At 40.4% G+C, this 22,739-nt stretch overlaps 2 protein-coding genes across 3 annotated transcripts in view; both read right to left on the bottom strand.

The window, feature by feature from the left end:
- AMFR (autocrine motility factor receptor) overlaps positions 1 to 445 on the bottom strand; it is a 47,267-nt gene extending 46,822 nt beyond the window's left edge. For both annotated transcript variants that reach the window (XM_027619602.2, XM_027619603.2), the window contains exon 1: positions 27 to 445. In XM_027619602.2, coding sequence (XP_027475403.1) covers positions 27 to 281 — 255 coding nt within the window. In that variant the 5' untranslated portion in view covers positions 282 to 445. The remainder of the gene's footprint in view (positions 1 to 26) is intronic.
- A 6,409-nt stretch (positions 446 to 6,854) lies between these two features.
- NUDT21 (nudix hydrolase 21) lies at positions 6,855 to 22,653 on the bottom strand. The gene is made up of 7 exons (XM_027619604.2): positions 22,398 to 22,653; positions 18,933 to 19,133; positions 18,008 to 18,071; positions 13,478 to 13,567; positions 9,422 to 9,497; positions 8,242 to 8,356; positions 6,855 to 6,896 (listed from the first exon to the last, which is right to left on the bottom strand). Exons 1-7 carry the CDS (start codon positions 22,511 to 22,513, stop codon positions 6,875 to 6,877), a joined length of 684 nt encoding a protein of 227 aa, XP_027475405.1. The 5' UTR covers positions 22,514 to 22,653; the 3' UTR covers positions 6,855 to 6,874.
- Between the last annotated feature and the right edge of the window lie 86 nt (positions 22,654 to 22,739).

Below are 22,739 nucleotides of genomic sequence, written 5' to 3'. Positions count from 1 at the left end.
GCGGCGGCCCGGGCAGCCTCGCTCACCCACACGAACAGGCTGTCCGAGAGCAGGTACTGGGCCACGTCGCGGGCACGGGGACCGCCGGCGCTGGGCCGAGAGGGCACGGCCGGCTCCGTCTGCACCGGGGCCGTTGGCCGCTCCGGCTCCCCGGGCCCGGCCTCGGGCTGGCTGAGGGCGCGGTAGGCGCTGACGATGGTGCCGAGCAGGGCCAGGCCGCTGAGGCCCGTGTAAGTGCGGAGGCTGGGCCAGGGGAAGCGCTCCAGGAAGAGCAGCGGCATGGCGGCAGCGGCGGCCTCCAGGCCCCAGGCCTCCCCGCGCTGCGGCCGGGCTCCCGCGGCGGCCTCGCGAACGACGCCCTCGGGCTCTGGCGTCGCCGCCGCCGCCGCCGCCGCCGCGCCGGGCCGGGCCGGGCCGCTCCTGGCCGCTGGCGCCGCTCCGCCCCGCGCCGCTCCCGCTGCTGCCCCTGCCGGCGCGGAAGAGCCTCGGCGGGCTCGGGGCGGGCCGCCGCCCCCAGCGGGGCGCGGGCGGGATGGGCGCGGGGGCGCGGCCTCCGTCCCCCGCCCCCAGCAGTCGCGCCGCCGCCTGGCGGGCGAGGGCCCGGGCCGCAGGCTCTGGGGCCCGGCACCCAGCATGACCGTTCGCCGACAGCCCAGCTCGGCGGGGCCCGCGGACGCGGCCAGTCGAGCAGAAGCGTTACTCTGGCCCGACGGCGCTGGCGGGCGGTCGAGCCCAGGCAGTGTGGCGGGTACGCAGGGCGCGGGGACCCGGACACTCGGCCCTTGATTTCCTTAACCCATTCCCCCCCCCCCCCCCGTCCCGCTTAAGCAGGTTACTACCCCTGAGCACCCCTGTGGGCCTAGCGGCTTCCCGGGTGGTCCAAAGAGATGCTGCTTAGGGAGTAATAGAGGACCCTCAAAGAAAGAATATAATCGGTCTTTTTTCTCGCCAGTAAGGTTATCTTAAGTTTCTGTTGTGTACTAGTAGCCAGGAGCAGAGTCTAAAATGGACTTGATCTAGCAGGAAATGAAAATGTGTTCCCTCATACACCAGGTAGGTATATAAAACAGTGCAGCTTCTTTGGAAAGTTCCTCAAAAAGTTAAAACACACGGGTAACCATTTGACCTAGGGATTCCACTCCTAGGCATATACCCAAGAAAAATGGCAACAGCTCAAAACAAAATTTGTACACAAACTTTGGTAACAGCATTATTCATAATAAATAGCCAAGGGTGGAAACAAGCTAATGTCCCTCAAGTGATGGATGGGTAAGTAAGGTATACTCCATACAATGGACTGTTACTCAGCCATGAAGGTGAATGAGGTACTGACACATGCTACAACATGGAGGAATCCTGAACTTGTTAGGTGAAAGCAGCCAGACACAAAAGGCTACACGTTGTGGTTCCATTTATATGAAATATCCAGAATGGGCAAATACATATACAGACCCAGAAGGCAAAATAATGGTTGCTGGGGGGGGGGGGGGGGCAGGGATGAGGGAACTGGGGGATAAAAGCAAAATATGGATTTCTTTTTTTTTAATTGTGCTGTCGGCTCCACAACTCTGAATATACTAAAAGTCCTTTCGTTGTACACTTTCATAAAGCTGTAACCAAAAAAAAAAAAAAAAGTGTGTGAGCTTGGGGGTATTATTCCTCATTGTAGCTCCAAGGCCTAGAATTGTGCCTGCTCCAGAGTAGGTGCTCAGTATTTGTTGAATCTTACAAATTTTCAAAAGAAAAGGACTAAACCATTTTTGAGTCTCTTTAATGCCTAATATTCTAAAACTCTACTAATTAGAAAACAAAGACCTCTCAAAGTTATTACCATCCACTTTGGAATTTTTAGAAACATCCTATTCAAAAGCCTGTGATGGAACAAAACAATTTGGCTGGAGGGCGGGGAGGCATGGGTTACTTACACACACACATTTTAAAGTAGGCTTTACACCCAGCATGGAGCCCAGCAAGGGGCTTGAACTCACAACCCTGAGCTTGAGGCCTGAGCTGAGATCAAGAGTTGGATGCTTAACCGACTGAGCCACCCAGGCACCCCTCTGAAGGATTTTTTTTTTTTTTTTTTTTTTTTTAAGCATGGTCAAAACCCACCTTCTAAAATCAATTCATGTTTCTGGTTCTTTGCACTGTATCCTACTCCATGAGAGGACCTGGGGAGGAGGCAAGACACAGAGTAATGAACACTTAGTGTCCCCAGGAAGGCTGGACATAGGTATAGGGACGACCTTTCTCAGTTGAGTCCTAAAGCCCCGTGTGGCAGGAAGGCAACCACACCAAACCTTAAGGGGCCCGTCCAGCTTAAACAAGAAAAGTATCTTGAAGCTAGAGCTCTCTGCACTCCCACCCTCATTTCAGAATACCACTTATGCTTTCTGGATTCCTTGGAGACTTTGAGTTGGCCCCCCAGTCTCCCAATAATGACTAAGAGACTGAATTTTCTGTCGTCTTTATAGGATGGTGGCTCTGACTTGGCTTGATTTAAAGGAAATTTTTAAAAAGTATCAATTCAGGGTGCCTGGGTGGCTCAGTTGGTTAAGCGACTGCCTTCAGCTCAGGTCATGATCCTGGAGTCCCGGGATCGAGTCCCGCATCGGGCTCCCTGCTCAGCAGGGAGTCTGCTTCTCCCTCTGACCCTCTTGGATCTCGTGCTCTCTCTCTCTCTCTATCTCTATCTCATTCTCTCTCTCAAATAAATAAATAAAATCTTTAAAAAAAAAAAAATAAATAAAAAATAAAAAGTATCAATTCAGACAAACCAGCTTATGTAGATTAAGAATCACACCTACTTTACTGTTATTTACTTTTTAAATATCTGAAATCCTTTCATATTTATGACTTCATTTGATTTTCACCATTCTTTGAGAAAGGCTGAGTAGTTTTTTTTTTTTTTAAGGCTGAGTAGTTTTGTTGTTGTTAGAAGATTCTCAACATCCTAGAAACTGAACTACCTTATCTAAACAATAACCTTAAGTGTACTCCCACAGAACTCTGGGTGTTTCATTAGCTGGACCAGTGTGTTCCACTACTAAATCTAGCAGAGGGGGAAACAATAACCAACTCAAGTTGCAGGAGAAAAAGTAAGTTAATGGGTATACTTCAATTTTTAGCCTTTCTTTCATAACTTTTCATAGCTTTTTGGTACCTGCAATATACAAGCAGTAAAACTTCCATAGAAACTTTATAATAACTTTATCAGGTTTTGTTCAACTTTTGTTCAGATATAAAACCTTGAGGCTGTGATCTTATGACACAGGTGTTCTCATCTTTTGGGTACACGGTTTCTATTTAAGATGCTGAAATTACATTACACAGTATTACATAAGCAGCAAGCACAGTGTCACAGAACATGACTTCCAGGCAAGTCTGAGGGAAAAGAAGCCTAAAGGAACCAACACAGAGATTTATAGATGAGGAAACCGAGTCCCCCAATGATACAATACAGCAAAATCGTGTGCCAACTTCTAAATCCCAGTCTTCAGGTTCCAAATCCAGGGATTTGGAACTTCACAATGCAGGAAACTAGATCTGCCTAAGATCACAGTTAACACACAATGGGGGAGCGCCAGAGAGGGCAACATCAATGTCCCAGTTCTTCAGACCCTTGCTATTCTGTCAAGTGTCTCTTACCTAATGGCCCTTGGCCAACAACAATGAAAAAGAACCGTTTTCTAATGGCACACTAAGGTTAGAAGCCACACACAATCAGAGTCATTCTGTTTTATTTTTTTAATTGAAATGAACAATAAAATAAAATTTAAAAAGAACAGTGACCATTGTAATCAAACTTTTACTTTACAAATATAAAAATATAACCAAAACTTCAGTTTCTTTTATACATTTTAAGTGTAATGCCATAAAAATTCTCAAAGCCAAACCATAAATGATGCTAGTACACTATGATGTAAACACAGTAACCAAGTTTTAAGTTTGTGAATGCACTGATCTTTCCCTCAACAGATAACATAATACATTTTTCCCAATTCTTCTCTAGTCCTATGGTACAATTCATCACTAAGATACAAATTACACCTAAACTGGCTTCATTAAGACTCACTTAGGTTTTAGTCAGTTTTTTGTTTTTGTTTTTTGTTTTTTCACAAAAACAAGCTTGATAAATACGAGCTAATATTAAAATGTGTTTTATGGCTCAAGTCAAATTATAATATTATGTTTCTCATCACATCTGAACAACAAAGGAAAACTACTTGAAATGAGTCCAGTTTAACCCAAATAATAAATGATGCAAAACAAGTGGAATAATTATAGGAAATCAAACCTTTGCTACGGAAGCGGACTTGTTATACAGTCAAAAACCACTAAGGCTTCTCTGGCGAAGCAACATACAAAACCGCACACCCTCTGAAGCAGTCTTAGTGAACGGCACGTACTGTCCCGAACACTATGAAACAGTAAAAACATTAAGTCTGAGAAATTCTGACGTGGAAAAGCTACTCCAAGCATTTCATCTCAAGTGACTGAGCAAGTACTTAAAAAATATAGTCATTAAAAACCTGAGAGCTTAAGAGTCACATCATTTAAGAAAGGAAATTTTAAGTTGCTTGCTTGCTGGCCTGTTGAATTTAGAGGACCTCTACCTCTCACTTTAATTAAGCATGGAAGAAAACAAACTGGCTAATTTGGCTATGTTTTATATGCCAATAAATGCTAATTTAATGGAACCTGTAAATAAAATAACTGAACCACAATAAGCTAAGACAATGATAAAAAATAAGAACTCTCCCTGATCTGCTGTTAAAAGTATAAATTCATAAACAGAATCATCACAATGCCACTTTAAGCATTATCTACTTACTAAAAAATCATAATAGTCGTCATCACTTAGGAAAAAAAAATAAATTTCACTTTTCTTCAAAGGGATGTCAATTCTAATTATGACTGAAAACATTTGATTAAAACTTTTAGTGTTATCCCCCAACATATAGATGACTGACTCAAGCACTTACACTGCGAAGTAATGATCGAGAAAGACTTTCTAGGTCAAAGCTTACGTTGCAAAGGACATGAGTAGCTTCAAATCAGATCTCTTCAACTTATACAGCATTTTATAATAACACCAAGAAAAAGTCCACTTCTTTCCACCCTCCCCAAGTGGCAAGCGCTAGCACATCTGAAATGTGGTTACTATAGCTTTTCACTTGGATGCCAGAAGCAACCATAGAAAGTGGGCTGGATCAAGCTGTTTCCATCTCTGCCTTCCCCAATCTTGATAAGGCTCAGCTAACCAGTGAACTCACCAGTAAAATTATAGTAAGTTATAAATATGCTAATGTAAATCACGGGGGGGGGGGGACTAGCCCTTGAGGGAAGAGGACTATCTACAGAATTAGCGGCTTTTAAGGAAATCACGAATTATTTTTGGTCCTAGAGCCTGTTGCTAACCTACTAAGCATGAGCATGATCACAATCACAACTTGACACAACCTTGTGAAGGCTTGAGGGGACCTCAGCTAAATAAACTTGAACCTTTATTGACAGAGATGTTCTTGGTCTGATTTTCTCAAGTCTAAATAGGGAAGAATTTACAATATACCTTTCAACTCACCCAATATTTAAGAGACAAGGCCTGTGATCCTATCATAAAGATGTAAGAACTAATCAGCAGTTCACTTCTATCTCTTAAAACAGCTACCTCTCTTCTTTAAGTAGCTGCATCTTACAAGACCTCCTTTTCATTAAGCCTATAGTCAACACGCTTGTTATAAGGCATGCACAACATACTCGGACCATTATGCAATGACACAGCCAGCACACTCCTTTGCCCTAAGAATAATTTTTTATTCCCCAAAACCTGACCCTAATTTAGCAGTGTTATTTTAAAAAACTTCAAAATTTGGCATTTTTCCCGCAGGCTGACAAAATCTATCCCCTAACCTGTCTTTAGATTTGTTGATTCAAATTATCCCAAAATATTTTTGAAAAGGCTTGTCACTTGCTAAAACCAAATTTTCATTTCTATGGATATAAACTGAAATAACTAACTTGGTAATCCAAGAGTTCAAAACTTAACAGACCCACTTTTAAAAACTTCCTTCACAGATCACCATTTTACCATGGCCCTAAACCACATAATTTCACAGCAACACAAATAATTAACACCCCCATTATATGAAGGAAAAAAGTCTCAGCTCTCAAAAAGGCCTCTTTTTATACCAATTCCCAGGAGTTTCCCTAATCTAGCCAATTTTAATGGCTTCCCATATGTTTAAGGTCTGTTGCTTGTGAACAAAGGCCTGAATATATCAGTATGAAATGTACCAGTTAGTAATATACTGGGAGCTCTGCTGTAGTACAACTCAAAGTGTACTATTTGGTTCAGGAGTTGCACCTTGGGACTCCATCAAGCAAATCTAGTTCCCAAAAGTAACAGAAGTTCCTCATCACAAATCTAGAACACAGTCTTGGAGTATATCCCCAAAATGGCATCCAAACAAGGGTCCCATATACTCAACTGACCTAAACCTGCCATTGTCTCTCAACATCACCAGCCTAGGAGCAGGGGGAAAAAAACAGTCCTCACCTGTAAGAATTTTACAAGTTTAATGTGGAAAAAAAAAAAAAAAAAAAATACAAATAGAAAGAAGTTCATATTCTTTAATGTTGTACAAAAAAGTATGAGTAGAACCAAAAGTAAGTTAAACATTATCACATTTGTTTACACCACTATCGAGTTCTTCATATTAACTTTACTATTCAAACAACAGAAAGTAGGGAGCAATTTAGGGACTGGGAAAGAGATAAAAACCAAAACAAACTTTTCTACCATGTTTATTCTACACTGTGCATAGCTGTGCTCACAGAGACGGCTTCTTTTACTTCTCCACTGGGCAGGAATTCAGTTGTATATAAAATTGAACCTGAATTTTAGAAAGAACAATATCTTTATTAAAAACAGCATTATTTACAAAGTATTTTTTATCTTAGATGATAAAGAAATTTGGACATTTCTACACTCCCTTGACATTTTTGGCATTTTCTCACACCAAAACATGCTTTTCTCTCACCTGGCTCGTCTTACACATTAAGTAACAGCGTTGTTGAATACTTACAATTAAAAAAAAATTTAAGAGTACGCATTTGATTAATTATCCACTAAAAAGTTCCTTGAGAGAAGGAAAATTTTTATACCTCATTGTATTATGCCACTCAGCATAGTTCCCGATACCTGATAAACGGTGTTCAAATAAATGAATTATATGACTCTTTTTCATATCTCATACCTCAACTTTTAACCCAGCAGCAGACCAGAAGAGGAGCAAAAGATAAAGTTTGGTAAGTGTAACAAAATGGAAAGAACCAATTTCATACTCAACAAGCTTTCACAGAAGGCCAAAATCACGACTGGAACTGTTTTTGAACTAACATTTATTAGGCATTTACCAGGTGCCTGGCACTGTTCTAAGCACTTTATATGCATTTTTTCACTTGCTCTTCACAATTCTATGGAGTGGGGACTACCACCCTGATTTACAGGTGAAGGTTAAATAAGCAAATAGGCATAATCGTTTGTCCAAGGTCACACTGCCAGGAAGTTATTAAAGGTGGAATTTAAAAAAAAAAAAAAAGTGGAATTCAAATCCAAACACTGCCCACAGCATCTATATTCTTAGCCACCACGTTGTTCTGTGACTCCTATCTATAGAAGACTCTAAGGACCTCAACCAGTACAAGTCAACTTTTTTTTTAAATGCATTTCTTATACCTCTATCAGCCAACAACAACAAAAAAAACAAGAACAAAAAACCAAACTCCATGTATGTAAAAATTCAGGACTTAATCCCATATATCCCAGTAGACCTAAATACAGCATATTTCTAAGAGGAAAGAGAACATATTACACCAAGAGACTCAATTCTCCACATTTTCATATAGATAATTCCCCTCAATTTTATTATATAGTGCTGACTGCCATTTTACCATCTCTTCTCTGAATGCAGACCTCAAGCTTAACAGTAACAAAAATATCAGATGTGGGGCAGAGCACTCACCCAAATATCAGAATGTCATGCTGCAACTTGGAAGTCTGGGGATACTTTTAGTCAGTCATATTTAACCTATGGCTTGTACATACACTAAAAATCCATCTACAGTCTTAGTTTCCTTGAAGACCAAAATTCATAACTATTCCTTCTCAAGCAGTTCAGAATATTTTAAATTTGGCAATTTAGATGAATCAGCCACAAAATGTTCAACTTCCCATACCTGCTCAGAAGCTGAGGGAGACTAGAAATGATGGGTCCATATCCTGGTGCATTATCATATAATTCAAACAACGGTGCAGCTACAAGCTTGTAATTTTTAGGGACTGCAAACAAGGCTAAAATAAAACAAAACAGTATTCATTTCCTGTAAATTCTTACATAATCACTGCTTAAAATTCATTTATAAAGTAATCACCAGTTTTACATTTGAGAAAGTTTTGCGGAAAAAGATAATCCTCTTTAATACACTTTGGTTGTATCTTTCAAGCAAAGTTCATAGCGATAACAACCAAGAGCACCTTATAAGTGCTGGCCCTGGGAACAAGGGGAGAAGAGAAGAGCCTTCGGGTTTATAATTTATTTTGAATTCCATTTTAAGACTGTGACAAGAAACAATTATTTGTTAAAATGTACAAAAGACCTAAAGGTGGTATTTAAAAAATTAATTCCTCTGTCCCCTAAAAGTTTTAGTTTATCATAATGTGAACATCAGTACCAGAAGCTAAACAGCTATTTTAAAATACTACAATCTGTTATTTTAAGGCTCTAGTTAACCTTCCCCCTATAGCATGACTGGCACACCTCTGAGAAGAACTAGTTAATTCTGGGGCGCCTGGGTGGCTCAGTCGGTTAAGCATCTAACTCTTGATCTTGGCTCAGGCCCCCGCGCTCAGTGTGGAGTCCACCTGAGATTCCCTCTCTCCCTCTGCCCTCCCCCTGCTTATGCTCGCCCTCACACTCTCCCAAATAAATAAATAAAATCTTTAAAAAATAAATAAATAAAATCTTTAAAAAAAAAACAGTAGTTAATTTGGTATATACATAGTATATGTTTTTTTCTTTAAATTTTTTTATGTTAATCACCATACATTCCATCATTAGTTTTTGATGTAGTGTTCCATGATTCATTGTTTGTGCATAACACCCAGTGCTCCATGCAGAACGTGCCCTCTTTAATACCCATCACCAGGCTAACCCATCCCCCACCCCCCTCCCCTCTAGAACCCTCAGTTTGTTTCTCAGAGTCCATCGTCTCTCATGGTTCGTCTCATAGTATATGTTTTTGTTTCCACAATAAATCCAAAAATTCAAGGAACTTGGAGGAAACACAAATTTAAGTATTCTTGAAATTACTCTACAAAAGTTTTCAGATGGCTGCACTCTAAAACAAAATAACTTACCTTTCTCTTGTAGTTGAACCAAAAACAACTTCTTATGTTCCTTAGGTTTTGTAATATGTGCAGGAATATATGGGTACTAAAATCACAAAAGAGAATAATTTGCATTTGCCAAGACATCCCTCATACCTCCATGCCTTTATTTATCAACTTCTCCCATTTCAGACATTAAGATCAAGTATCAGAGACCATGTTCCTCATAATCCCAACACAATTTAACATGTATCCTGTGGTTTCATTTATTTCTTCATATGCCTCTTTCCCAATACAGCATAAACTGCTGGGAGAAACAGAACTCCTTCTAGTCTTCCCTTTACCAGAACCTGGTACCTAACAGATGTTCTAATAGATAAATGCTTAATAAATACAACATAATGAGTAGTAAACCATTCAACCATTCAAATCAATTAAATAAGCAGTCAAAGGATTTACAGCTTGAGAAATTTATAACCCAATGAAGTTTACTATATTAGAAGTTTATATATGGCCTGTGAGGTATCTGACAAGACACTCCTCCCCCAACAATGTCACATACACATATACACACACACACACACCCCCCCCAGATACAGGCTTCAGAGTACCAGATGAGTAGTCTCAGTGGAGTCCTGTCAGCTAGAAAGAGTCAAGTTGCTTGCGAAAATGGAGAAAATATTTTGAAGAACTTAAGGGATTCTAAAGAGAATTAGAGAGGGGTGGTTGCTAGCTCAGAAAGAACTCTGGCATAGTGAATTTGAAAAGTCAGAGATAGAGAACTCACCTGCACCTCCCCACATACATTCAAAAAATCTACTTTGGCTTTGGGAGTTGTATTTGAGAGCAGGGGAATTGGAAAATGCTGAAAATAGATATAAGGGTACAGTAGGATAAAACAGAGGTGGCCAAACGGAGGAAACGTCACCCACATTTTATGTAAGAACTTACACTGAGAAGCTACATGTCTTTCCCAAGACTACACAACTAAGTAGTGATACCAGGATTCAACCTCATCTATTCAACCCTTATCTAATGGTAAAAGCCTATTATTTCCCACTATGCTACCCCATTGGATATCCCAGTATTCAAGTTAGAAAAATGATACACCAGAACCATCCCTAAGGTATGATGAATGAAGACAACTGTCCCAGGCTGTGGAGGTGCCCTACACGATCATGAAAACCAGGCACAGTGGCAATGACAGACACAGCGGTGAGTAGCAGTTTGAACAGCACAGGCTACAGGACACCTGTGGTTCACATACAACAAAAGCTCCTAAACCATGACCAAACCAAAGTGACTGGCATTACCCCAATTGTCTTCTACTCGTGGCTATTTGTTCCTTTTCTTTTAATACTTTCTTCTCCAGTCTTCATCTTGGGAGTTTATTTTAAGCCAACTGCACTTTATACAAAAAGACAGGGAGATGGTGTCATGCTCTTTTCCCGCTGACACCTAACCAATACTCAAGTGTATTAAATAAACACACAACACTTACGTTATATCTCATGCTAGCAGAGCCAACCCTAGGGTTCAGTCAATGAAAGGAACTGTCCTAGGACTTTCGTAGGGGAGATGAATGAGAGGAGTATTCAGTAGCCAAGAAAAACTTCTGTGTTATTACTGAGCTTCCAGTTTGATTAAAAGAATGTTCAGAAACCAAAAAAACATTAAGTTATCATTCTATGTATCTTTGGACCAGGAACTTCACTATTTCCAGATGAAATTATACTTTCTTAAAGCCAAGACAATTTTCAGGGCATGAGTACTAACACCAGCTTCCACAGTGCCTTCTCTTCCTATCCCTCCGCTACACTACAGAGTCAGAAGGAAGAGGCAGATACAATCATCTTTTGTTTGGCTGGTATTTTGTAGAATTCTTAACCTGGAACATCTTGTCATGTGAAGAAGCTATCTAAGTCATAGAGCCTTGTCAACAGGATTCAGGATCAGAGGCTCCCATCAGTCAAAGGTAAGAAAATTTGAGCTCAGTACCATTATCAATCATTACAATATATTAAAACACAATGAATGTATTTAAATCCGTGAGGTCATAGGACACTTTAAAAAGTCACTGAACCAGAGGCTTTTTGTGCCCCTCATCACCACCCACCTCAGATCTCATCCCACCTCAGATTTCAGGGCAGCTGTGTTGGAAAGTGCCAGAAAGCTCCCAGCTTGCTGCCACTGTCTCACTCTCTGCTTTTCAGCCTCAAAGCATTTCCAAAGCCCCAGAAAATCTCACAACCAGTGCTCCGACTCAACGTGAAAGTGCAAGGGAGTTAATACAACCCTTATCCAATGGAGTAGGAGTCTCCACCCTTCCATCCTTCTAATGGAACAATTTTAAGGTCCAATCCACATGGTTCCTCACAGTCCTTAGCAGGATCAACCCAGCTGCCCATAGTTGTAATAAAATCAATTATGTACCCTTTTTTTTTGCCTACTGCTGTTTCTGGTCTCTCTATCCCATCAGTCTTACCAGTCTACTACTTTCTGGGATCACTTCCCAAACTATCTGTACCCAAGTCTTTGTCTTATTCTTTCTTTTGAATAAAGTCTTTGAAGGATACTAATAAATTAGCTCATTCTTCTGAAAAGACGCATCTATTCTTTCCTATACAAACTACACCTCAGGGTAACCAAACAGTTGATGAGAGAAGTTTCCCTTAATAAAAGGCTCACAACCCTAATGAATTAATACACCCAAGAAACTATTATCTATGAGCTGCTAACATTACAAAAAGAGACAACCAGACATTATAAAACTTTTGATGGAAACGCATGATACTGTCTGTGAGGGCCATTCCCCAAGATGACCCCCAATGGCGCCTGTCTCCTGGTATCCACACCTTTGTGTAGTCCCCTCCCACAATGTACTATGTTGACTTGTGTGACCGATAGCATACAGCAGAAGTCACGGTATGTCACTGCCAAGATTAGGTTACACGGACCACAGCTTTCTACATGGGCATGCTCTCTCTGTCTCCACCTTGGATCTCAAGCTCTCGGGGAAGCCAGCTGCCTTACTGGGAGTTACCCTATAGAGATGCTCTCATGGTAACAGAGAGAGGCCTCAGGTCAACACCCAACAGGGAACTGAAGCCTCCAGTCCAACAGTGCAGGAAGAGAGGCCTGCTAACAAACACATGTGTGAACCTGGGATCAGATCCTTCAGCCCCAGTCCAGCCCTGAGGTGATGTAATCCCAGCCAAGAGCCTGACCATAACTTCATGAGAGACCATGAGCCAGAACCACCTAGCTAGACAGCTCCCAGACGCCCGACCCTGAGAAATTAAGATAACAAATGTCTGCTGTCTTAAGCTGCTAAGTTTGGGGGTAATTTACTATGCAGCAATAACTAATATACCACATATGGTGAGCCTTATACTCCCCCACGAGCCAAATCCAGTCTCTTGATCTAACTACCAGTTTATAGGACAGAAATGAAAGAACTGTAAGTTCAATGACAACTGGCAGATGCAATCAGCAACGGTAACACAAAGGACTTTAAAAAGCTTGTTTTCATTAACAAATAAATTATGAGGAAAAAAAGAGAACTAGGAAACTGACCAGTCAAAAGAGACTTAAAAGACTATCCTAATTCAAACAAATTAGAGAACAAAATAAAAACTTGAAACTAGTCAGTTACACATATTTAATGCTATTATGAAATAATTTCTTACTCTTAGTGTGAGAATGTGAACTGTGTTGTTTTTATTTAAAGAGACTCTTATGTTTTAGAGACGTGTACTGAAATATTTACATCTGACATGATGCCTACGATTTGTTCCAAAATAATCCAATGTGAGGGCAGGGGAAAAGGCGTGGCAGGTGGAGTCTGACCATGAGTTGCTAACTGTTGAAGGTGGAAGACAGGTAATGGGATTCATGTACTTTTATTTATTCCTACTTTTGTATGTTGGAAATTTTTCTTTAAAAGAAAAAAATGCTTGGTTTTTTAATTTTTTATCTAAACTAATGAGAGAGAAAGTCAAATTCTGCTATACTCTTTTCAAAAGGCTGGAATTAAAGTAGTTTTCTACTTCCCCAAATGCCCAGCAAATAGAAATGAGCATTGACCTGAGGAGGTTCAAAATTTGGTCTCCACCAGTTACCAATGCAGTCATCAATGACCCAGTCTTGCAGGACTCCATCTTGACGACCCAGTATCTATCAAAAAGAAATAATACAGTCAGTAAACAACTAAATATACCTACCCATGAATATCCTTCTTTTGTAAGATACAGATTTCCTCTTTATAATTTCTTGTCTATTATTATCTGTCACTTGGCCCAGGACGTAACTATTAGTCCCAAAATGGCAATGTAGCATCAATCTAGGACCAACAAATCTGTTGTTATACCCTGGCCACACATGAAAATCCAAAGGTGACCAATTTCTTACATCAATGCCATACATACAATAGTTTTAAATGACTACCTAACTAAATTATAGAAAAAACTTTCATTTTTATAAATCTGTGTGGCATATTAAACTTGTTATTTTAATCAAAATTATACTGTGTAAGTTTTAATTGGTCAAACATGGTTTTACAAGGTTTACAATGAGAAAGAGAAGTTCCCTGGCCTGCTTTCCCCATTTCCATTGGCTGTAACTTTCAACTCTTAGCGGTTTTTCCCCATACTTGCCTCTATTTTTACAAGCATTCACCTTGTTTTTAAAGAAACTGTTTTAGTTTCAGAAGGTTGCTGGAGGGGAGGTGGGGGGGATGGGCTAGATAGAAGGTGGGTATTAAGGACACTAGTGATGAGCACTAGGTATTATATGTAAGTGATGAATCACTAAATTCTACGCCTGAAACTATCAACACTGTATGTTAACTAACTAGAATTTAGATAAAAACTTGAAACAAACAAAAAAAAGTTTTAGTTTCAGATTTACAGAAAAAAATGCAAGATGGTACAAACTTCCTATGTATCCCACACCCAGTTCCCCCTATTTACATCTTACACATTTGTCACAACTAATGAACCAATACTGCTACTTTATTAACTGAAAGTGAATACTTCATTCAGATGTCCTTAGTTTTTAAACTAATGTCCTTTTCCAGTCCCAGAATCTCCTCTAGGCTACTACATTTTTCCTATAGACTGTAACAGTTTCTCAGTTTCCTTGTTTTTTGATGATCTTCACAGTTTTGAGGAATACTAATCAAGTATTTTGTAACATGCCCCTCAGTTAGACTGGTATTATGGATTTTGGGGAGTTTGGAGAGGAAGACCACCAAACTAAAGTACTATTCTCATCTCATCATGTCAAGGGCATGTTATACAGACAGGACTTTTCACTGATGTTAACCTTGATCACCTGGCTGACATACTGTTCATCAGTCTCTCCACTGTAGTTACACTTTTCATGCATTCTTTTTGGTCATTTCTTGATTACTTTATATTTTTATAAACCTAAAGAAGCAATTAATACCCTCTACTACTGTGAGTGAGAATGTGGATCTTTTTTTTTTTTTTAAAGATTTTATTTATTTATTTGACAGAGAGAGACACAGCGAGAGAGGGAACACAAGCAGGGGGAGTGGGAGAGGGAGAAGCAGGCTCCCTGCTGAGCAGGGAGCCCAATGCGGGGCTGGATCCAGGACCCTGGGATCATGACCTGAGCCGAAGGCAGACGCTTAATGACTGAGCCACCCAGGCGCCCCTGAGAATGTGGATCTTAAACCTGTATCCTCCATTCATACTTTCTCTTCCACTATCCTACCATTATCAATATTTAGTTAAGTCTACATTCAGTATTTAAATTACTATGACTAGGTGACTCAGGCACACCAGAGTGTTTAGTAAACTATAATTGCATTTCTTACTATACAACTATCCTTTTCCTTTAGAGTTAGTAACTGTTTCATACATGTATCATTCACTATCACTACTTCACATTCTCCCAAGAACTTAAATTTCTTCTCAATTCAAATGCCAATTATTCTGTCAATTTCATTTTTCCCCAGGAGACACTTTCTATCATGCGCTCTGTCTTAGATGCTCTCTCAGCCCTGCCTCGCAAATGGAGTCCTAGGGCTTCCCTCTGTCTCTCTTCCATGTTGTTAGATCCTCTCTATATTTTGAACCCTGTATCTTCTTAGTTTTTTCTTTCATTTTGGTGGTGAACACCCTCCAGCAGCTTCCTGAGAAAAGTTACAAGAGAGATACTTCTGGAAACTCTGTATGTCTGGAAAGAATTACCTGCACACTTGATTTATGGTTTGATTAGACAGATTCAATGGCAGAAATCATGCTCTCTCAGAATTATGAAGGCATGTTACAAGACCTTTTAACGTCCGGTATTATTTCTAGGAATTCAATACCATTTCTGTTGATGCTTTGTATTTAACTCATGTCTCCCCTCCACTCCCCAACTTTGGAAGTTTTTAGGATCTTCTCTTTATCCTTACTGATTTAAACTTTCATGATGATATGCCTTTGCATGATCTTTTAACATTCATAATAAGAGGGCAGGCCAGCAGGTCTTTTCAATCTGAAAACTCATGTTAAATTCGAATTATTGCTTTGATATTCTTCCTCTGCTCTATTTATCTATAATCTATTTTGGTCCTTCTAGAATGACCCACTAATTTTATCTTTTCTCACCTTTGTTTTACCTTTTCATCCTACTTTCTAGATTTCCTCAATTCAATCTTTTAACCCTCTACTGAATGTTTTGTTTCTGCTAACATTTTTTCAACACTCACAGGTTCTTTCCCATTGGCTGAATAGTCGTTTTTATGGCCCAGTGTTCCACAGATGAGCTATCTCCTCTCATCACATCAAGAATATGTATTATAGGGGCATCTGGGTGGCTCAGTTGTTAAGCGTCTGCCTTCGGTTCAGGTCGTGATCCCAGGGTCCTGGGATCAAGCCCCATGTTGGTTTCCCTGCTCAGCAGGAAGCCTACTTCTCACACCTGCTTCTCTCTCCCCCACTCCCCCTGCTTGTGTTCCTGCTCTCGCTATCTCTCTCTGTCAAATAAATAAATAAAATCTTAAAATATATATATATTTATTATAATTTTATTTATTGATTGCTGAATTTTCTGTTTCTGTTGAGTTCCTTTTGCTTCTTTTGATCTTTTTCTTGTTAAGACACTTTCTCCAAAAGCCTGGCTCACAATTAAGGGTAAAGTACTAAGGTGCTTAGTTGTCACCTCTGAGTGATAGGGCCATTCTATTCTTTGGGAAGATTCCCAAATATCATCATCTGGAGGGGGTTTTTTGGACGGGTCACTTTCTCTAGAAACAAAACCTCCAACCTTCAGTCTGGGGTATATAAGCCTAGTTGTCACAATTCTATCAGTGTAGTAGAAATCTAGAAGTCTCACTATTCAGGATGTAAACTCTCATTTATTCTCCTCATCCCTTCTACTTTTTCATTATGCTTAGTGTTCTGAGTCAATCTCTACTGACAATCAATCACCAGCCAATCTTTATCTAACTGGAAAGAGTGTGAAAGACTATCTAGATACAGAAATACAGACTATCCATCAATCCAGTTTCCAATCCATGCATGCCCCCACTTTCATGGGCACATGGCACTTCCCATTCTTAAGCCTTTGTGGTGTTCTGAAGTGCTAGGTCCTGAGCTACTACCCCCCTGCTGGGTGGAGGTTTCCGCTAAGTCAGATGAGATTTGCCCATCTGCTTTTCTAGCTTCTAAAAATTCTTTTTTGCAATTGTCTCATTTTAAACTCCTTCAATCCTACTGAATTGCTATCTTTTAAAAACCCCTTTACTTCCTTTTTGGTGGATTTCTAAGAAGCACCTGAGTTAAGCAAGTAGGTTTAATCAGCCACATGTAAACAAAGTCCAAGCAGAGCACAGTATTTAAAACGTACGATGCACTTAAAAAAATACTGGAAAGATAAACCAATAGGTCAAAGTGGTAGAATTACAGGTGATTTTAGTTTTGTTTCTCCTTCTGCTTGTCAGTATTTGCCAAGATTTTTGCACAGAATGTGTATTAGTTTTGTAATTAAAGAGGGAAGGATGGCGTGCTATTTGGCCTCAAGTCTTCAGAAACAGACATTAGAGTGACTTTTAAAAGGTAGCACAATTTGGGTAAAGCTTAAAAGATGCGTGCAAAAATGAAAATAGCTTAACAGGAATCACTCTTGTTAAAACCCTATAGCGGCCTACGCTGCAACAAAACTAACTGCATTCCAATCTCCAGCTCCATGACATACTAGCTGTAAACATCAAGCAAGCTACTTGAACCCTCTGGGCCCAGTTTCCCTATCGGTAAAATGGGATTATTAGTACTTCTCCCTAGGACTGTTGTGATGATTGAAGGAGCTCCTGCCTGTAAAGCACTCAAAAAAGTGCCTAGCACAGTAAGTATTCGATAAATGTTGGCTTTTATTAACCATTATTGTTACATCAACACTTTAATGGAAAAAAAATGTTAAGTTCAGGTTCAACTTACGGAAAATAAACATAGTACTAACACTCTGTTGTTTAAGTTTTATTTATTGAAAACTATTCAAAATAAGCTTAAAAAATAAAAAGATAAAAAGCCTCATTATCCATTCAGTTGATGATGTTCAGATGGGCAAGGATAAAACCACCAAAGCAGTTAAATGGAGAAATACCTCTGTCATTAAGCGTTTTAGTCCTTCAACTTCATCTTCTCCTGGGTTAAGTTCACCACCTGGTCTGTATAAAGGTTAAGAATTTCAGCTTTCAACTTAAAACAATTTTAGGATAACAGGAAGAACACAATAGTTATTTCTATAATTTAACTGAATAACACATATTTCAATGTCACATAAGGCAATCAAAGCAAACAAATGTCAAAAGGAGGGGGAAGAATGTGCTGTAAAGTTGAATTCATATTAACTCACCAGACTAACAGTGCACAAACCCTAGCTTTAAACGAACAAAATATGTAACATAACCTAACACAAACAACTTCTAGCCACCAGTCTATCCCACTCTCTTTTCTCTGGAAGGTAATCTGGTCATAATGGATTCTAGAAATGCCCAAGGAGGCAATGGACCACATTCTTTAGGTCTGAAAAATGGGGCATTCTTCAAGAATTCCAAACTAAGGATTTGAGACCTCTCTTTTTGGTACAATCTGGTCAAACAGTTGTACACTAAATGTATAATACAGAAATATTTATGAGTTTAAATGATAAAACCAAACAGTTACCTATAAAAATGTAAGTCATTTTAAGAATAGGAAACACCATTCATCCTAAGAAAGAAATAATACCACTTGTCCTTAGTAATGGTACAATGACATCTAGAAATTAAACTTGAACTAATTTGCTTCACGGGGCTTCTATCAGGCTCAGTTATTAACAACAATATACAGAAACATGCAGATTGCTAGTTAAGGAATAAATGAACACTACAGTGGAGAAAAATGACATGATTTTCTCTTTCTAAAGACTCCATTAACAGGACTGTTTATGGAAATAAATGACTAAGGTCTAAAATTGTCTTCCAAAGCTGCACAAAACAGCAATCCTATTAAAAGTTGTCTAGCTGTTAACTTCCAATGACACTTACAATTTGAAGAAAGTTGTTCCCAGCTGTAGCAGTAACACATGTGGTAGCCGGTGCTCATGTACAATCAGAACCCCTTCTACAGTCCTTCTCATTCCAATTTTATCAAATTCCTCCCTCATGCGCTGAAATCTGGCTGCAACAGAGCTGTCCTTCTCATAGAGGGGCTCTTTTGTGCCAAAAGTATAATTGGTAAGAGGGTACCTGTGATCCAAAAACAAGTATCTAACATGAGAACCGAAGACCGTAATTTACCACGACAGATACCAAACACATATAAGGAAACTGTGGTTTAAAAAAAAAAAAGTGTTCATACTATACTCAGAGAACCAGGTTTTGTCCAGTTATACAAATTAATGTGACAGCAGATATCAGAATCCAGCTCTGGACTATAAGTCCAGAGCTTCCATTACATCAAGTTGCTACACCACACTTAACTTCCAAGTATAGATAACACCACCCCTCTAGGCCCTCAAATGCTTAGAGAAGTGGCTATCTGGATATCTGCTAATCCTCTGGTTTTAGATCATGGCTGCTAGACTAACAGTGCCAACCTGGCTAACACCCCCTTGGGCTCTTCTAACTAATCTAATCAGAAATTCTATTAATTATGGGTGCTAAGGACTAATACCTCTTTTTCTGTAAGGTGAGCGATCACCTTCCATCATCTCTTCAGTTACTTTTCTCCCAGTCAACTACCCTCAGACTTTTCTGGTACTACAACCCTTTCTTCTTCAGGTGAACTTGTCTTTTCCCTCCATATAAACCTTAACTTTCTGCATGTATTCTACCCAATATCCTTATTCTTCCCTTCTCGTCATTCAAATCCTTTGCCCACCATATCTAATCTGAATATTCTCCCCTCCTCTAGCAAGAATTCAAAATATAGCTCATGTAAAGACAGTTTTCATCTTGCCTAGTAAATATCAAATTTTTCCTTAAAGATAGTTAAAAATCCTATACTTATATTTAATCAAACATACCACCTTTTAACCCCCCAATCATAACCCTTACATTAAAGAAGCCTGATTACAAGTCTTTGAGTAAGAACACTTGGACCACATCTGCCTATTCCCTATCAAAATGACTTAACATTAAAAGCCAACAACTATATTAATTAATCCACTTAGCTATTCTTGAAAGGTAAACAAATCAAGATTGTCAAAACTTAACACCAAAGCCAGATTCTAGGCATGAATGAAGCAGCTCTTAAATAACTAACATATACGATTTCCAGGATCCTTTAAAGAATTTAATAACTTCCCCAGTAGACCCAACGCTGAATCTAACATCATTGCTAGCAACAATTTCACACAGTACTATGTGCCAGGCAATTTTTTATATGTATTAACATTTAGTTTTCACAACTTGAGTTAGAAAGAATGATAGCTGTACACATCTGTACTGTAAAAGCCAGCTCTCATATCAATAAAGAGATGCCATCAAAATGAAATGTAAGAATTTTCAGATATGAAATCAGAGTGCCAGCCCAGACATGCATTTTATTCCCATCACACTGTGAACTTTGCAAAGCAGGGACTACATCCTACTTGCTCACCACTGTATGCCCAGCATTATGCCCAGTGCCTGGTAGAAAGTAGATATTCATGCAGTACTTCCTAAAAGAAAGTATAGTAGGGGAGAAAGGACTTGTTTTCAAGTTAGATTATAACTCACCCAGGTGAACTACATTCACAACAGTGATTTTTTTCTGAATACCATATTTACATAGGAAACATTCTGTAAATTCATCAACCCATAACTTTAATGGAGCAAAAATAAAAACACTTCAAGTTAATTCTATACTAACTTGATGCAAATTGATCCAATAATGAAGTTAAATCAAGGGAAAACCGCAAGCCCTAGTCCTAATTACCAAAGTAATCCAGAAGCTGTGTTTTCACATTTTGAAAAAGAACATTTGCCTTTTCTGCTTCATGGGAATCTTATGAAGATGTTTTAAAGAGGGGATATGAAATTAAACTATTATGTTAATGTAATAGCTAGAGATATTAACTTGTATATACACATCTATCTAGCTACAGATTTCATAAACCCAACATTTTTATTGTCTAAATTTCCATGCCGGCACCCGTTTTGCCAAATAAAACAATAATTACAACCATCTCTTCAATTTCAAATCGCTTTTGAAGGGGAGAAGTTCACTTATTTGAAAGTAAAATAGAGAAACACCTGAAGTTTCTCATGGAAACACCAGCATCTGTAAATCCTCGCACCTTTTTTTTTAAAGATTTTGTTTGTGTGTGAGAGAGAGAGAGAGAGAGAGAGAGAGAGAGAGAGAGAGAGCGAGCGAGCACGCGCACAAGCAGGGGTAGCCTCAGGCAGAGGGAGAGGGAGAAGCGGGCTCCCCACGGAGCAAAGAGCCCTAGCGGGGCTCGATCCCAGGACTCTGGGGATCACAACCTGAGTGGAAGGCAGACGCTTAATCGACTGAGCCACCCAGGCGCCCCAGTCCTTGCACCTTTTAAACATTGACCAGCATAAACTGGCCACTTTCTTTCATTAGGGTCAGCACCACGGTGCCTCACAAACTCTCAGAAATAATTAAAAAAAAGAGGAGAGAGAGAGCATACTGACAATTTCTTGAGCAAGACAGAACTCCAATGCCAATTACCTGCCACTGCGAGATAACTTTTGAGAGTGACTTCGAAATGCAATAGCCTGAAGGGTTCAAACAGAAGAGTGTTGAAAATAAAAACACAGCCCACAATGGGTTCTCTGGGGCTACCTGCTGGTCCCCTCCACGGTCTGAATAAAAGCCCAACCTCAACAGTATGCACCCTCCCAAGATGGGGCCCGCTGGCTGCCTGGCTGCTGTCGCTGCGGAGAGAAGACAGGGGAATGCATAGGGGTAAGCCAGATGGCCCCGAGCACATGAATAAAATGTGGTGCATGCTGGAGCTCAAATACCAGTTAGGCCGTTAAGAGAAAAAAAACTAAACCTACGCATTATAGCTAGCTCTCGAAAGCTCACTGCTACAGAAGAGTGAAAACTGCAAACAAGAGAACATGATACCATCTATGCCAAAGAAGAACCCACAAAAAGCAATACCACATACGTGATGTGAAAACATAAACACTGCACAGGAAGAATGAACACCACGCTCTGCAGCTGGTTTCCTCTGGAGACGTGGGGAAGGGGTGAGTTCAAAAACAAACTTGGGATTTTCCTACTATGACTGAATCCAGGGGTATGGGAGCAAGCCCTCGCTCCGGGAACGGAAAACCCTCTCAAGTAGGACTCTAACCCCGTGGCGCTCGAGGACCACGAAGGGGCCCGTGGGATCTAGAAAGGCGCGCATTCGCGAGCGGGAGTGAAGGTGATGGGGAGACGTGGAGCCCGCCGAGGGCCGGGGGCGCGCCGGAAGAAGATCGGCAGTCTTTGGGAGCACTCACGAGGAAGAGGGTGCCCGCGAATGCAGCGCGCTAAGGACAGGCCGCACTTACAGGTTGATGGTGCGCTCCAGGGTGAGGGGCTTGGTCTGCTGGATGTACTTGTTGCCGAACTGGTTGACCCCCCGGGGCCAGCCGGTTTGTGAGCGATTGGGCGGCACCACGGACATGATGGCGAGCTCGAGTACTTGCGGCGAGAGGAAGTGGGGCAGGCAGGGAGACTTTCCCTGTGCGGGTAGCGGTTATTTGCGTCCCCCTCAGCAGACGCCACCCGCCATTAACATGAGAGCGCAAGAGGAGGCGAAGGCACGCCGGAAGTGCATCCGGGGCCTCTGGCGGCAGGAAATAGAGAGGCGGAGGCCAGCCGGGCCAAGCGCCACTAGGCCAATCGCTGAT

This window comes from Zalophus californianus, chromosome 17 (assembly GCF_009762305.2).
Source record: "Zalophus californianus isolate mZalCal1 chromosome 17, mZalCal1.pri.v2, whole genome shotgun sequence".
In the NCBI taxonomy this organism is placed as follows: Eukaryota; Metazoa; Chordata; class Mammalia; order Carnivora; family Otariidae; genus Zalophus; species Zalophus californianus.
The sequence above is the reverse complement of the archived record's forward strand: the minus strand, read 5'-3'. Positions and strand labels throughout refer to the sequence as shown.